Source organism: Aedes aegypti, chromosome 2, assembly GCF_002204515.2.
Source record: "Aedes aegypti strain LVP_AGWG chromosome 2, AaegL5.0 Primary Assembly, whole genome shotgun sequence".
Classification (NCBI taxonomy): Eukaryota; Metazoa; Arthropoda; class Insecta; order Diptera; family Culicidae; genus Aedes; species Aedes aegypti.
Window position 1 is genome coordinate 27,291,809 of NC_035108.1, and position 16,116 is coordinate 27,307,924.

At 42.2% G+C, this 16,116-nt stretch overlaps 1 protein-coding gene across 1 annotated transcript in view; it reads right to left on the bottom strand.

Moving 5' to 3' along the window:
- Positions 1–1,824: 1,824 nt before the first annotated feature.
- Positions 1,825–16,116, bottom strand: part of LOC5575911 (WD repeat-containing protein 48 homolog) — a 57,283-nt gene continuing 42,991 nt past the window's right edge. The window contains exons 4-6 of the mRNA XM_021840350.1: positions 2,886–3,356; positions 2,462–2,656; positions 1,825–2,193 (exon numbers count right to left, since the gene is read on the bottom strand). Coding sequence (XP_021696042.1) covers positions 2,098–2,193; positions 2,462–2,656; positions 2,886–3,356 — 762 coding nt within the window. The 3' untranslated portion in view covers positions 1,825–2,097. The remainder of the gene's footprint in view (positions 2,194–2,461; positions 2,657–2,885; positions 3,357–16,116) is intronic.

Genomic DNA, 16,116 nt, shown 5'->3' on the forward strand with positions numbered 1-16,116 from the left:
AATCTGAGGTCCAAAGTATGCGTGTGCTCCCGATGAAGTAGAGAGATTTACAGTTCTACGTACCGAGCTTCCAAACGTTAGTCCCTTTACGTCGCAGTGGTTATCGCGGATTTGTATTCTCTCGTTGATTATTCGTTGTTTGATTTGTTTACGGCTGGCTTGCAGGGCCTGACACCAACCCCCTAGATTTCCGGAGGACCATTCCCCCTAAATGTTCGGAGGACCATAGTGCACAGTTTAGCTTAGAGTCCTTCTCTGGCACTCGGACGATGATCAGCCGCTGACATGGGGAACAGACGCTGTTGTGAGCCGCTTCTAATATGGAGTACAGACGCTCAAGGTTTGAAGAAGCAAAAGCAAAAGCAAACCCCCCCCTTCCCTGTCAGCATACGACCAGAGTTCCCACCTGGGTTGGCTACCCGATCTTCCCTAAGGTTACTCGTACTCCGGCCAGTACCGCGAGGAGGTAGGGATAGGAGTTGCTGAGCAAGAGACTAAGGACCGCACAGAGGGGTCTAATTTATTCCTTCAGGTACGCGAGGTACACGAGGTACGCCATGCCCAGCCATTTGCCAACCATTTACAGTCCCATTTTTGAAGAGTTGGCTGTGATATAAAACGAATGTTTGTTACACATTGCTTGTTTTTTTTTTTTCATAGAGGATATATTCCATATACTTTTTTCAACTGTCCTCAAGTTTGCCTGTACTAGTGTGACGTAGCAGAAAACATCTCGTTCTGTTCTATAATGCATTTGTTCCTCTCGTTTCTCTTCCTAGTTTGGTAGTCGTTAGTACTATCTTTATCTGTTTGTTTTGCTATTTCTGTTCACTCGTAATTTTAATGATTAGTGTTTGTATAGAATAGAATTGAATTCAATCTCTTTTAGCGCTCAAAGCTTTTCTACTGTTAATTGCTACGAATCTGTAATTTCCGTTACATTCTTTCCTACCGATAGTATAAGCTTTCAAGTTGTTGCTACGAGTCCCTAAATAGATTGGCAATTTTCAATCTGAAACAATCAGCAGCCTTTCACTCGCCCATGCACACCCTCGCTAATGAATCGTAAAAGGAGAGTAACTAACAAAATTGCTGGGATATTGCAATAGGGTAAAACTATTCGCCTAACATAATAGTACACTGGAGGGGCCCAGATAGCCGTAATGGTAAACGCGCAGCTATTCAGCAAGACCTAGCTGAGGGTCGTGGGTTCGAATCCCACCGGTCGAGGATCTTTTCGGGTTGAAAATTTTCTCGACTTCCCAGGGCATAGAGTATCTTCGTACCTGCCACACGATATACACATGCAAAAATGGTCAATTGGCATAGAAAGCTCTCAGTTAATAACTGTGGAAGTGCTCATAAGAACACTAAGCTGAGAAGCAGGCTTTGTCTCAGTTGGGACGTTACGCCAGAAAGAAGAAGAAGAATAGTACACTGGGGCCCAGATAGCCGTAGCGGTAAACGCGCTGCTATTCAGCAAGACCAAGCTGAGGGTCGTGGGTTCGAATCCCACCGGTCGAGGATCTTTTCGGGTTGGAAATTTTCTCGACTTCCCAGGGCATAGAGTATCTTCGTACCTGCCACACGATATTACGCATGCAAAAATGGTCATTGGCATAGAAAGCTCTCAGTTAATAACTGTGGAAGTGCTCATAAGAACACTAAGCTGAGAAGCAGGCTCTGTCCCAGTGGGGACGTAACGCCAGAAAAGAAGAAGAAGAATAGTACACTGGAATAAGTTGATCACGTAGCTGATTAGCACAGTCTCACAGAAGTAGCAGTTAGTTAGAAGATCGATCAGAAGTAGAAAATAAATTGCTATTTGCGAGTCACTACTCGGAAACGTACAGTTTACTACAACAGGAATACTACGCCACTTAAAAACATGTTGTACACTGCACCTTTACGTGCGAGTGCATAAATAACTTAGTAAACGTACGATAACATTGCTAAATTCTATCTAACGGATGCGCACAATCTTTCACACTGCTCAGTTACACACACTCATCATCCTCTGTCGCTTTGCGTACCTCCTTATACGTATCAGAGGCCTGCAGAAAAGGAAACAAACGGCCTGCGCTGCCCTGCGGAACCTTAGTTTGACTTTGTTCGGTAGTGGAACGTGAGATCGGACGATTGCTTCCAAATGAAATGCCGCACCGTCCGGAGGTCCATGTTGGGGTCGCAAATCTGCAAAACAAGATAGGGTAATAATAAATCTATAACTAAACAGTGTTTAGTTATATCTAATAACTACCAAAGGGTAATTTTTTTATACAAATTTGTTCAGCAAAATTGTGGCCAATATGTTGAAGGTACACGATGTGGCAACTGTTATAGTTTTTTTTCTGGAAATATTGATTATTCCACTAAGGTCGAATTTTTGACCACCTCACTCTAATAAGCAAATTAGCCTAAACGTATTCGGCATTTCAATTCAAATTGTTCTCCAACTTACCACATCGTTGCACAGTAGTTCGATTCGTTCCTCGGCCGGCACTTGGCTGCCCTCGGAGTTGGCATCGCTTTGGCTGTTGTTCTGGGACGAGTTGGAGTTGCCGGTGCTGGCCGGTAGGTCCGCCCCGAGTACCTTCTCCAGCACGTGCTCGCACACCTTGCGGCACTGGATGAACTCGTTGGCGATCAACCGTTCCTGTATAATTAAATCAGGCTTTTACGATAAATCGGGATAAAACCATAAAACGGTGATGGGAACAAAAATAACGGAAAACAGTCGGTCGATGGTGTGCGGGGGCAACCAAACGAAAAACAGAGAGCAGATCCGTCGTTTTTGCGATCAATATGCGTGCCAGTACAAAATTCGCTCATATTGTTCGGTTTTTGATGAAATTGTAAGAATGGTCAATGCAATTGCGACTTACCTTTTTACTGCGATCCTGTTTCAACATGGATGGGTGCGCCAGTAGGTAGAACGGAAGCTTAATGAACTTGGGAATGGTCCGTTCGATGACTACGTTGGTGACCCAGGAGGGAACCGTTTCGCTAAGCAGGGCACTTTCGGTCTCTCCAACGGCGTCTTTAACCAGCAACCGGCAAACATTTCGGCCACCAACTTCACTAAAAATTATTGGCGTATGCTTGGGGACACTGAAGTATTCATTTCCCCGGATGTCACCGTCGCATCCGTTTGAATCCAGGTCCGAACCAACGCCCTGTAGATGATGATGGGGAGGCGGAGGTTTCCAATATTCCAACAGGGCTTGCAACAGCAGACTTCCATAGTTGACTTTCGGATCCGTTCCGGATTCAGCATGTTCTGGAAGACCAGCTTCGGCAGAGACCCATGCAGCAAAACAGTCCACCTCATCCTGGCCGAGAACGATCGTTGGCATCTGATAACAATTCAGGAGAAAAATGATTGTAATATCATAATATATATATATATATATATACAGGGTGTTTGCTTCCTGGTTGTGCATATTTTTAGAGTAGATAGAGGACCTTGAGACATGAAAAAGTGTCCATGGAACATAGGGTCGGAAATCACTGCTAAGTGATTTATTCAATATTCGATGTTTTAAAACTGACTCAAATTTGATTTTCGTTATCTCACTAACCACTTATCAAAAAAATAATCTGAGCACATGAATGGAAAGCCTAAACCTTCATGCTTCAAAGCTTCTTGGACGTAAAAATTGTGTAAAATGTTTTAAGTACATTAATTTTGACATCTTTGAAGCGGACACCCGAAAAAATACGCTTATTTAAGGTATTTTGCTAGTTTAATGTATGGCAATATCGTTTTAACAAAATGTGTTCTTCTAGAAAACATTGATCATACTGTTTTCTACCAAACTTCTTTGGAGACCAACATTGGTTGACTTACCGTATGACCACAATCGTTAGGTCAAAATCATGCATAAAACTCATCGAACAGCAGAAATCATCGCCATGATTTCATTAAATTGTGCCTTTGGCAGCCCTTCCTATTCGCTCTTTCTCTCGCAGCGTCGAATGTTGAATTTATTTTTGATTCTTCGTTGGACTGGTGAAACCCATCCAGAATCATAGTTCCAGCCCCAACCCGATTCAGGTTCGACCGAACAAAAATTAGCCTGACGTTGGTTTATTTACATTTTCATCACCGACAAAGCTCACAAAAAGAAAAATAACATAAAACTTCTGGCGTGAGAACGAACGCTCGTATTGTTGTAGTAAGGTTGTAATCACATCCTCAAATTGCGTTCGTATCACCGCCGAGGGAAAACAGTGGTGCGGAAGGTTGTTTCTAAATTGCGCACAACGGAGAATTACTTCTATGCGCAACAATAAAGTTCTCGGCTGAGCGTATGACGATGCGTGTGGTTTAAAATTCCTTGCTGACTTCATATCCTTGCACTTGCAGTCGTGCTGCGGTGCAACACGGTTGGCGGGAGGGTATGCATGAGCTCAGAAGATAAACCTCCCCATGCCATGAAACTGCATGAGATTTATTTTAATATTCATGAGAAGTGTTTGATTTATTTTTAGAACAGATATTTTAGGGGTAACAAATTTGCTTCCTTTCTCTGGCATTACGTCCCAATTGGGACAACGCCTGCTTCTCAACTTCTTATGAGCATTTCCACTGTTAATAACTGAGAGATTTTTTTGCCATTTTTACACGTTTATATCATGTGGTAGGTACGAAGATACTTTATGCCCTGGAGAATCGAAAAAAAAAATCTTTTCAAAAATTCCTCGACGCATGGTCTTGTTGAATAGCTGCGCGTGTTCCGCAATGGCTATGTGGGCCCAGGATGAACCTGGGCGTTCAATAATTACGCAAGCATTTAGGGGGGGAGGGGTGAGGCTGGAGTGCGTGTATAAAAAAAATACAATGGAGGCTTTATACGATTGAAGCTAAAATTACGTAACGTGTAAATAAATTATTTTTTTTTTGGTTTGTGGGGTTGAACTCATATGCATTTCCAAGACGAAATTTCTAGAGGCTTCATGCCCGAATTCTCTGGAAACCAGAAGTCAAGAAAGGAATACCGATTAATTTCAAGGATATTTTTTATGAAGATGCTGATGGAACTTCTAGAGAAATTCTTTTTTTTTTAATTCTTTAGAGATGTTTTGATTGTCCTGCAATCATTTACCTCTAGAAAAAATATGTTTAATCACTTATCTTTCGTTGTTCCGTTATCCATCTGTTGTTTTTATCTGCTTCCACAAATGTTTCTCCTCCTTTCGTATATTTCTTGAGGAATTTCGTATAATAATCTCTACTCCAAAATTCAACACTTTCAAGAATCTTAAGATAAAAGCAAAATTGCGGAATTGTTATATGCCGAAAGCACCTCGTTTACTAGCTGTTCTACCCAGTCGTTGAGCAACATTTACCTTATACGTATGGTTCTCATTTCTGAAAGTCCATCAGGAATTCCTTAACTAACATCCAAAGTAATGCAAGAATTTCTTCCAAGATATTCACTAGAAAAAAGTTGGTTTAGAACTTTCGCAAGTAGGAAAAAATGATAAACGATTTTCGAGCTGTTTAGTAGAATTCCTATGAATAAAACAAAACCGTGATATTATTCCAGGAGTTCCTCCTGGAGTTCTTCCAGTCTCTCTCCTGAGAATCTTCAAGGCTTCTTCTAGGAGTTCCTACTGGGATTCTTTTAAGAGTTCCTCCTGAGATTCTTCCAGGAGTTTCTCCTGAAATTCTACCAGGCGTTCCTCATGGAATTTTTCCAGGACTTCTTCTGGGGTTCTTCCATGCGTTCCTACTGGGATTCTTCCAATAGTTCCCCTTTGTATTATTCTAGGAGTTCCTCCAGGGATTCTTCCATGAGTTCCTCCTGATTTTCTTCCAGGAGTTCCTCCTGAAGTTCTTCCAGTCTTTCTCTTGAGGATCTTCAAGGCTTCTTTCAGGAGTTTCTCCTGGAGTTCCTCCTGGGATTCTTTCAAGAGTTTTTCCTGAGATTCTTCCAGACGTTACTCCTGGGATTCTACCAGGCGTTCCTCCTGGAATTTTTCCAGGACTTCCTACTGGGATTCTTCCAGGAGTTCCTTCTGGGATTCTTCCAAGAGTTCCTCTTGGTATTCTTCAAGGAGTTCCTCCTGGGATTCTTCCATGAGTTTCCCATGGGGTTCTATCAGGAGTTCCTCTTGGTATTCATCTAGGAGTTCCTCCTAGGATTCATCCAAGAATTACTCGTGGAATTCTAACAGGAGTTCCTCCTGAGGTTCTTCCAGTCTTCCTCCTGAGATTTTTCAAGGCTTCTTCCAGAAGTTTATCCTGGAATTCTTCCTGGTGTCCTCGTGAGATTCTTCCTGGAGTTCCTCTTAGGATACTTCCTGAAATTCCTCCTGGGATCCTTCCAAAAGTTCTTCCTGGAATTCTTCAAGGAGTTTCGCCAGGGTTTCTTCCAAAAATTCCTCCTGGGATTCTTCCAGGAGTTCCTCCTGAAACTTTTTCAGGACTTCTACCTGGAATTCTTCCAGAAGTTCTTTCTGGGATTCTTCCAAGAATTCCTCTTGGTATTCTTCAGAGAGTTCCTCCAGGAATTCTTCCAGAAGTTCCCTTTGGGATGCTTCCAGGAGTTCCTCCTGATTTTCTTCCAGGAGTTCTTCCAGTCTTCCTCCTGAGAATCGTCAAGGCTTCTTCCAGGCGTTTCTCCTGGAAATCTTCCTGGAGCTCCTCCTGGGACTCTTCCACGACTTCCTCCTGGGATTTTTCCAGGAGTTCCTCCTGAGATTCTTCCGGGATTCTACCAAGCGTTCCTCCTTGAATTTTTCCAAGACTTCCTACTGGGATTCTTCCAGGAGTTCCTTCTGGGATTCTTCCAAAAGTTCCCCTTTGTATTCTTCTAGGAGTTCCTCCTGGGATCCTTCTAAGAGTTCCTCCAGGGATACTTCCTGGAGTTCCACCAGGGATTCTTCCAAGAGTTCCTCTCGGTATTCTTCTAGGAGTTCCCCTGGAATTCTTCCTGAAGTTCCTTCTGGGATTCGTCCACGAGTTCCTCCTTAGATGCTTCCAGGAGTTCCTCCTGGGATTCTACCAGGTGTTCTTCCAGGAATTTTCCAGGGCTTCCTACTGGGATTCTTCCAGGAGTTTCTCTTGGTATTCTTCTAGGAGTTCCTCCAGGGATTCTTTCATGAGTTCCTCATGAAATTCTTCCATGAGATTCTCCTGTGATTCTTCCATGAGTTCCTCATGGATTTCTACCAGCAGTTCCTCTTGGTATTCTTCTAGGAGTTCCTCTAGGGATTCTTCAAAGAAAGGAGTTCCTACAGGGGTTCTTCCAGTTTTTTTTCCTGGAATTCTTCAAGGCTCCTTCCAGAAGTTTTGCTGGAATTCTTCCTGGTGTCCTCCTGAGATTCTTCTAGGAGTTCCTCCAAGGATTCTTCCTGGAATCCCTCCTGGGTTTTTTAGGAGTTCCTCTTGGGATTCTTTCAGGAATTCTTCCTGGCATTCTCCCAGGAGTTCCTCCTGGGAATCTTCCGGGAATTTCTCATATGATTCTTCCAAGAGTTCCTCCTGGGATTCTTCCATGATTTCCTCTAGGAATTCTTCTGAGTTCCACCTTGGATTTCCCACGAGTTCTTCCTTGGATACTTCCAGAAGTTCCTCCAGGGATTTTTTCAAAAGTTCATCCTGGGTTTCTTCCAAGAGTTCCTCCTGGGATTTCTCCAGGTCATGCTATGGGAATTCTTCCAGAAGTACCTCCTGGGGTTCTTTCAGAAGTTCCTACTGGGATTCTTCCATGATTTTCTCCTGGGACTCTTCCATGAGTTCCTCAAGAAATTCTTCTGAGTTCCAACTTGGATTTTCCCACGAGTTCTTCTTACGATACTTCCAAAAGTTCCTCCTGGAATTCTTTCAAAAGTTCATCCTGGGTTTCTTCCAAGAGATCTTCCTGGGATTTCTTCAGGTCCTCCAATGGGAATCCTTGCAGGAGTTCCTCGGTGGATTCTTTCAGGAGTTCCTACTGGGATTTTTCCAAATCCTAATCTGGAAAGCCTTGCAGGAGTTCCTCCTGGGATTCTTCCAGGAATTTCTCTAGGTATTCTTCCAGGAGTTCCTCCTGGGATTCTTCTGAGTTCCTCCTTGGATTCTTGCAGAAGCTCCTTCTGGGATTCATCCGGGTGGTTTTTAGGTATTCTTCTTGGAGTTTCTCCAAGAGTTCCTCTTGGAATTGTTCCAGGAGTTCTTCCTAGGATACTTCCAGGAGTTCCTCCAGGGATTCTTTCAGATGTTTCTCCTGGGTTCCTTGCAGGAGTTTCTCCTGGGATTTCTCCAGGTCATCCTATGAGAATTCTTCCAGAAGTTCTTCCTGGGTCCTATTATGGGAATTCTTGCAGGAGTTCCTCCTGAGATTTTTTCAGATTCTCCTCTGGGAATTCTTGCAGGAGTTCCTCCTGGGATTCTTCCAGAAATTCCTCTTGGTATTCTTCCAGGAGTTCCTCCTGGAATTCTTCTTTGTTCTTCCTAGGATTCTTCCACGAGTTCCTTTTGGTAATTTTCTAGGAGTTCCTCCAGGGATTCTTCCAGGAGTTTCTCCTGAGATTCTTCCATGAGTTCCTCTGGTATCTTCCAGGAGTTCCTCTTGGGATTCTTTCAGGAGTTTCTCCTGGGATCCTTCCAGGAGTTCCTTCTTGGATTCTTCCAGAGGTTCCTCCTGGGATTCTTCTAGGAGTTCCTCCTGTGATTTCTCCAGGTTTTCCTCTGGGAATTCTTGCAGGATTTCCTCCTGGGATTCTTCCAGAAATTCCTTTTGGTATTCTTTCAGGAGTTCCTTCTGAAATTCTTCTAAGTTTCTTTTAGGATTCTTTCACGAGTTCCTTTTGGTAATCTTTTAGGAGTTCCTCCAAGGATTCTTTCAGGCGTTCCTCCTGGGATTCTTCCAGAGTTACCTCCTGGGTTTCTTCCAGAAGTTCCTCCTGGGATATTCCCAGGTCCACCTTTGGGAATTCTTCCAAAAATCTTCATGGGATCTTCCAGGAGTTCCTCTTGGTATTCTTCTAGGAGTTCCTTCAGGGATTCTTCTGAGTTCCTCCTAGGATTCCTCCAGGAGTTTGTCCTGAGATTCTTTCTTTAGATCTTCCTGGGTTTCTTCTAGGAGTTCCTCCTGGGATTCTACCAGAAGTTCCTATTGGGATTCTTCAGGGAGTTCTTCCTAGGATTCTTCCAGGAGTTTTCCTGGAATTCTTCCATAAGTTCCTCCCGGGTTTCTTCCAGGAGTTCCTCCTGGCATTTCTGCAGGTCCTCTAGGTATTCTTCCAGGAATGCCTCTAGGTATTCTTCCAGGAGTTCCTCCTGGGTTTCTTCTGAGTTCCTCTTTGGATTCTTCCAGAAGCTCCTTCTGGGATTCATCCGGGTGTTTTTTTGGTTTTTTTTTTTTTTTTTTTTTTTTAAATCTTTATTAGAGTGTATTTTAACGCACGAGGGGTGTTTTTTTGGTATTCTTCTTGAAGTTCCTCCAGGGTTTCTTCCAGGAGTTGCTCCTGGGGTTTCTCCAGGTCATCCTTTGGGAATTCTTTCAGGAGTTGCTCCTGGGTCCTCTTATAGGAATTCTTGCAGGAGTTCCTCCTGGGATTCTTCCAGAAATTCCTCTTGGTATTCTTCCAGGAGTCCCTCCTGGAATTCTTCTTAGTTCTTCCTAGGATTCTTCCACAAGTTCCTTTGGGTAATTTTCTAGGAGTTCCTCCAGGGATTCATCCAGGAGTTTCTCCTGAGATTCTTCCATGAGTTCCTCCTGGGATTTTTCAGGGAGTTCCTAATGGGATCCTACAAGGAGTTCCTCCGGGGATTCTTCTAGAAATTTTTCTTGGTATTCTTACAGGAGTTCTTTCTGGGATTCTTATGATTTCCTTCAAGGATTCTTCCATGTCTTCCTTTCAGGATTCTTCCAGAAGTTCCTCCTGGGATTCTTCCAGTAGTTCCTTCTGGGGTTCTTCCAATCTTCCTCCTGAGATTCTTCTAGGAGTTTCTCCTAAAATTCTTCCTGAAGTTCCTCCCGGGATTTTCCAGGAGTTTCTTTTACGATTCTTCCAGGAGTTGCTCCTGGAATTCTTCCAGGAATTCCTCCTGGGATTTTTCCAGGTCCTTCTCTGGGAATTCTTCCATTAGTTCCTCCTGGGATTCTTCCAGAAATTCCTCTTTGTATTCTTCCAGGACTTTCTCCTGGGATTCTTCTGAGTTCCTCCTAAGATTTTTCCAGTAGTTTCTCATGTGATTATTTTATGTTTTCCTATGGTATTTATCTAGGAGTTCTTTCAGGAATTCTACCAGGAGTTTTCTCTAGGATACTTCCGAGAGTTTCTCCTGGGATGCTTTCATGAGTTTCTCCTGAGATTCTTCCATGAGTTCCTCCTGGAGTTTTTCCAGGAGTTTCTCCTAATACTCTTCCAGGAGTTCCTCCTGGGCTCCGTCTGGGACTTCCTCCAGGGTTTCTTTCAGAAAATCCTCCTGGGATTCTTTCAGGAGTTCGTCCAGAAGTTCCTCATGGGATTCTTTCATTAGTTCCTCCTGGGGTTCTTCCTTGAGTTCCTCTAGGGATTCTTCCAGGAGTTTCTTCTAGGATTCTTCCAGGAGTTCCTCTTGGTATTCTTCTAGGAGCTCTTCCTAGGAAACAGCCAGGAGTTCTTCCATGAGTTCCTCAAGGGATTCTTCTAGGAGTTCCTTCTGGGATTCTTCCAGGAGTTCCTCCTGGAATTCTTCAAGGAGTTCCTTCTGGGATTCTTCCAGGAGTTCCTCCTGGAATTCTTCCAGAAGTTCCTCATGGGATTCTTCCATGAGTTCCTCCTGGGGTTCTTCCATGAGTTCCTCTAGGGATTCTTCCAGGAGTTCTTCCTAGGATACTTCCAGGAGTTCCTCCCGGGATTTTTGCATGAGATTCTCTAGGGATCTTTTATGTTTCCTACTGGGATACTTCCAAGAGTTCCTCCTGGGATTTTTCCAGGCCCTTCTCTGGGAATCTTCCAGAAATTCCTCTTGGTGTTTTTCCAGGACTTCTTCCTGGGATTCTTCTGATTTCCTCCTAGGATTCTTCCTGGAGTTCCTCCTGGGACTCTTTCAGGAGTTCCTCATGGGATTATTCGATTAGCTCCTCCGGGGATATTTCCAATTGTTCCTTTTGGTATGCTTCTAGGAATTCTTTCAAGGATATTTCCAGGAATTCCTCCAGGAGTTATTTCTAGGATTCTTCCAGGAGTTCCTCCTGGGATTCTTTCAGAAGTTACTCCTGGGATTCTTCCAGAGGTTCATCCTGGGTTTCCTCTAGGAGTTCTTCTTGGGATTTCTCCAGGTCCTCCTCTGGGAATTCTTCCTGGAGTTCCTCCTGGGACTCTTTCAGGAGTTCCTCATGGGATTATTCGATTAGCTCCTCCGGGGATATTTCCAATTGTTCCTTTTGGTATGCTTCTAGGAATTCTTTCAAGGATATTTCCAGGAATTTTACCAGGAGTTATTTCTAGGATACTTCCAGGAGTTCCTCCTGGGATTCTTTCAGAAGTTACTCCTGGGATTCTTCCAGAGGTTCATCCTGGGTTTCCTCTAGGAGTTCTTCCTGGGATTTCTCCAGGTCCTCCTCTGGGAATTCTTCCAGGAGTTCTTCCTGAGATTCTTCCAGGAGTTCCTTCTGGGATTCTTCCAGGAGTTCCCCTCGGTATTCTTCCTGGAGTTTTTACTAGGATACTTCCAGAAGTTCCTCCTGGGATTCTTTCAGAAGTTTGTACTGGGTTTCTTCCAGGACTTACTCCTGGGATTCTTCAGGGAGTTGCTCCTGAGAATCTTCCAGAAATTCCTCTTGGTTAACTTCCAGGAGTTCCTCCTGGGATTCGTCTGAGTTCCTTCTAGGACTCTTCCAGGAGTTCCTCCTGGGGTTCTTCCAGGAGTTCTTCCTGAGTATCCTCCAGGAGTTCCTCCTGGGATTTTTCTGGGAGTTCCCCTAGGATATTTTTTCAGAAGTTTTTCTTGGAATCCTAACTAGAATTATTCTAGGAGTTCCTCCTTGAATTTTTCCGGAAGGTTCTCCTGGATTCCTCGCAAGAGTTCCTCCTTGAATTCTTTAGGGATTCCTTTCTGGGATTCCAGGGGTCCTTCTGTGATTTTTTGGGAGTTCCATATGGGATAAAATTGGTTTGGGTAACTCCTTCTGGATTTTCTCTAAAGATAACTCAGAAATATCATCAGAGATATTTTCACGATTTTTTCTAAGGGTAATTTCAGGGACGTTTCTAAGGATTCGTAATTGTGTTCCTGCATGCATCTATAGATATCCTCTGAGAATTCATAGAGATTGTTTTAACATTTTTTTCTGGAATCCTCTCGGAATTAATTTATGATTTTTTTGCAAAGATTCTTTGATAATAAATCTTGGAGAATTTCTTGATAAAAGTTTTCAGAAAAAAATTCTGGAAAATTTCATAGTTAGGTTTTTTTTTTCTCAAAGACTTCGGTGATGGTTCAATATTAAAAATAATATTATGAAACTATGTGTTTGAAGTTTAATGTTAGTGGAGTTTTGGAAGAATCCCAGGAGGAGTTTCTGAAAGAATCCCAGGAGGAACTCCTAGAAAAATACCAAGAGGAACCCCTGGAAGAATCCCAGAAGGAACTCCTGGAAGAAGCCTTGAAGAATCTCAGGAGGAAGATTGGAAGAAACCCAGGAGGAACTCCTGTAAAAATATCAGAAGGAACTCCTGGAACAGTCCCACGAGGAACTCTTGGATGAAGCCCTGGAGGATCTCCTGGAAGAAAACCAATAGGAACTCCTGAAAAAATCAGAATGAACTCCAGGTAGAATCCCATGAGAAACTCATGCAAGAATCCCAGGAGGAATTCCAGGAAGAATCCTAGGAGGAAATCCTAGAAGAATCTCAGGAGGACACCAGGAAGAATTCCAGGAGAAACTTCTGGAAGAAGCCTTGAAGAATCTCAGAAGAAAGGCTGGAAAGACCCCAGGAGCAACTCCTGGAAGAGTCCCACGAGGAACTCATGGAACAAACCCTGGAGGAACTCCTAGAAGAATACCAAGGGGAACTCTTGGAAGAATCCCAGAAGGAACTCATGGAAGTATCCCAGTAGGAAGTCCTGGAAAAATTCCAAGAGGAACGCCTTGTAGAATCTCAGGAAGAACTCTTGGAAGAATCCCAGGAGGAACTCCAGGAGAAACTCTAGGATGAAGCCTTGAAGGTTCTCAGGAGAAAGACTGGAAGAACTCCAGGAGAAACTCCTGGAAGAATCCCTGGAGGAACTCCTGGAAGAATACCAAGGGAAACTCTTGGAAGAATCCCAGGAGAAACTCCAGGAAGAATTTCAGGAGAAACTCCTAGAAGAAGCCTTGAAGATTCTCAGGAGAAAGACTGGAAGAAATCCAGGAGGAACTCCTGAAAGAATATCAGGAGGAACTCCTCGAAGCATCCCAGGGGGAACTCCTGGAAGAATCCCAGGAAGAACAGCACTAGCAATTCTTCTGGGGATATGAAAAATCAACAGATCTAATATAGAATTTTGCAAGTTCTTCTACAATATCTCCATAAATACTTGACGGTAAAGCTTAGATGGTTTTGTAGAATTTACTATAATTAAAGGTCGAATAGTTTGGTGTAGAAAACATTTTTCTTGGTTAACTACAGTTTCATTCACGGTTTTGTTTTATTCATAGGAATTCTACTAAACAGCTCGAAAATCGTTTATCATTTTTTCCTACTTGCGAAAGTTCTAAACCAACTTTTTTCTAGTGAATATCTTGGAAGAAATTCTTGCATTACTTTGGATGTTAGTTAAGGAATTCCTGATGGACTTTCAGAAATGAGAACCATACGTATAAGGTAAATGTTGCTCAACGACTGGGTAGAACAGCTAGTAAACGAGGTGCTTTCGGCATATAACAATTCCGCAATTTTGCTTTTATCTTAAGATTCTTGAAAGTGTTGAATTTTGGAGTAGAGATTATTATACGAAATTCCTCAAGAAATATACGAAAGGAGGAGAAACATTTGTGGAAGCAGATAAAAACAACAGATGGATAACGGAACAACGAAAGATAAGTGATTAAACATATTTTTTCTAGAGGTAAATGATTGCAGGACAATCAAAACATCTCTAAAGAATTAAAAAAAAAAGAATTTCTCTAGAAGTTCCATCAGCATCTTCATAAAAAATATCCTTGAAATTAATCGGTATTCCTTTCTTGACTTCTGGTTTCCAGAGAATTCGGGCATGAAGCCTCTAGAAATTTCGTCTTGGAAATGCATATGAGTTCAACCCCACAAACCAAAAAAAAATAATTTATTTACACGTTACGTAATTTTAGCTTCAATCGTATAAAGCCTCCATTGTATTTTTTTTATACACGCACTCCAGCCTCACCCCTCCCCCCCTAAATGCTTGCGTAATTATTGAACGCCCAGGTTCATCCTGGGCCCACATAGCCATTGCGGAACACGCGCAGCTATTCAACAAGACCATGCGTCGAGGAATTTTTGAAAAGATTTTTTTTTCGATTCTCCAGGGCATAAAGTATCTTCGTACCTACCACATGATATAAACGTGTAAAAATGGCAAAAAAATCTCTCAGTTATTAACAGTGGAAATGCTCATAAGAAGTTGAGAAGCAGGCGTTGTCCCAATTGGGACGTAATGCCAGAGAAAGGAAGCAAATTTGTTACCCCTAAAATATCTGTTCTAAAAATAAATCAAACACTTCTCATGAATATTAAAATAAATCTCATGCAGTTTCATGGCATGGGGAGGTTTATCTTCTGAGCTCATGCATACCCTCCCGCCAACCGTGTTGCACCGCAGCACGACTGCAAGTGCAAGGATATGAAGTCAGCAAGGAATTTTAAACCACACGCATCGTCATACGCTCAGCCGAGAACTTTATTGTTGCGCATAGAAGTAATTCTCCGTTGTGCGCAATTTAGAAACAACCTTCCGCACCACTGTTTTCCCTCGGCGGAGATACGAACGCAATTTGAGGATGTGATTACAACCTTACTACAACAATACGAGCGTTCGTTCTCACGCCAGAAGTTTTATGTTATTTTTCTTTTTGTGAGCTTTGTCGGTGATGAAAATGTAAATAAACCAACGTCAGGCTAATTTTTGTTCGGTCGAACCTGAATCGGGTTGGGGCTGGAACTATGATTCTGGATGGGTTTCACCAGTCCAACGAAGAATCAAAAATAAATTCAACATTCGACGCTGCGAGAGAAAGAGCGAATAGGAAGGGCTGCCAAAGGCACAATTTAATGAAATCATGGCGATGATTTCTGCTGTTCGATGAGTTTTATGCATGATTTTGACCTAACGATTGTGGTCATACGGTAAGTCAACCAATGTTGGTCTCCAAAGAAGTTTGGTAGAAAACAGTATGATCAATGTTTTCTAGAAGAACACATTTTGTTAAAACGATATTGCCATACATTAAACTAGCAAAATACCTTAAATAAGCGTATTTTTTCGGGTGTCCGCTTCAAAGATGTCAAAATTAATGTACTTAAAACATTTTACACAATTTTTACGTCCAAGAAGCTTTGAAGCATGAAGGTTTAGGCTTTCCATTCATGTGCTCAGATTATTTTTTTGATAAGTGGTTAGTGAGATAACGAAAATCAAATTTGAGTCAGTTTTAAAACATCGAATATTGAATAAATCACTTAGCAGTGATTTCCGACCCTATGTTCCATGGACACTTTTTCATGTCTCAAGGTCCTCTATCTACTCTACACTGAACCAAGTAATCATGACAGATTTATCTGAAAACACATATAGTTTTTTTCCATATAGCTTTTCACATGACGCTCATCAATTTATCACATAAACTTGTGCGATTTCAGCTTGATTAGATTCATCTGATAAAACACATACATGTCATGCAAACTGAAGATGAAAACTATTAGATGTTGTCAATGAATGTTATAAAAAAATCAGTTGACAAATATTGGTATTGTCAGTGATTTCTATGTGATAGTATAATAAATTTTTGATGAATTTATTTCAGATTTTTAGTAGTATTGAAAAACAATAGAATTATAATTTAAAACTGTTTATTTAATAAATTATGTGTGTTGTCCTCAAAACTATATACAATCAATTGAGTTCGAATTGGGTTTGATTTCTGGGAATTGGGAAATTGATTTCTGTTCCTCCCG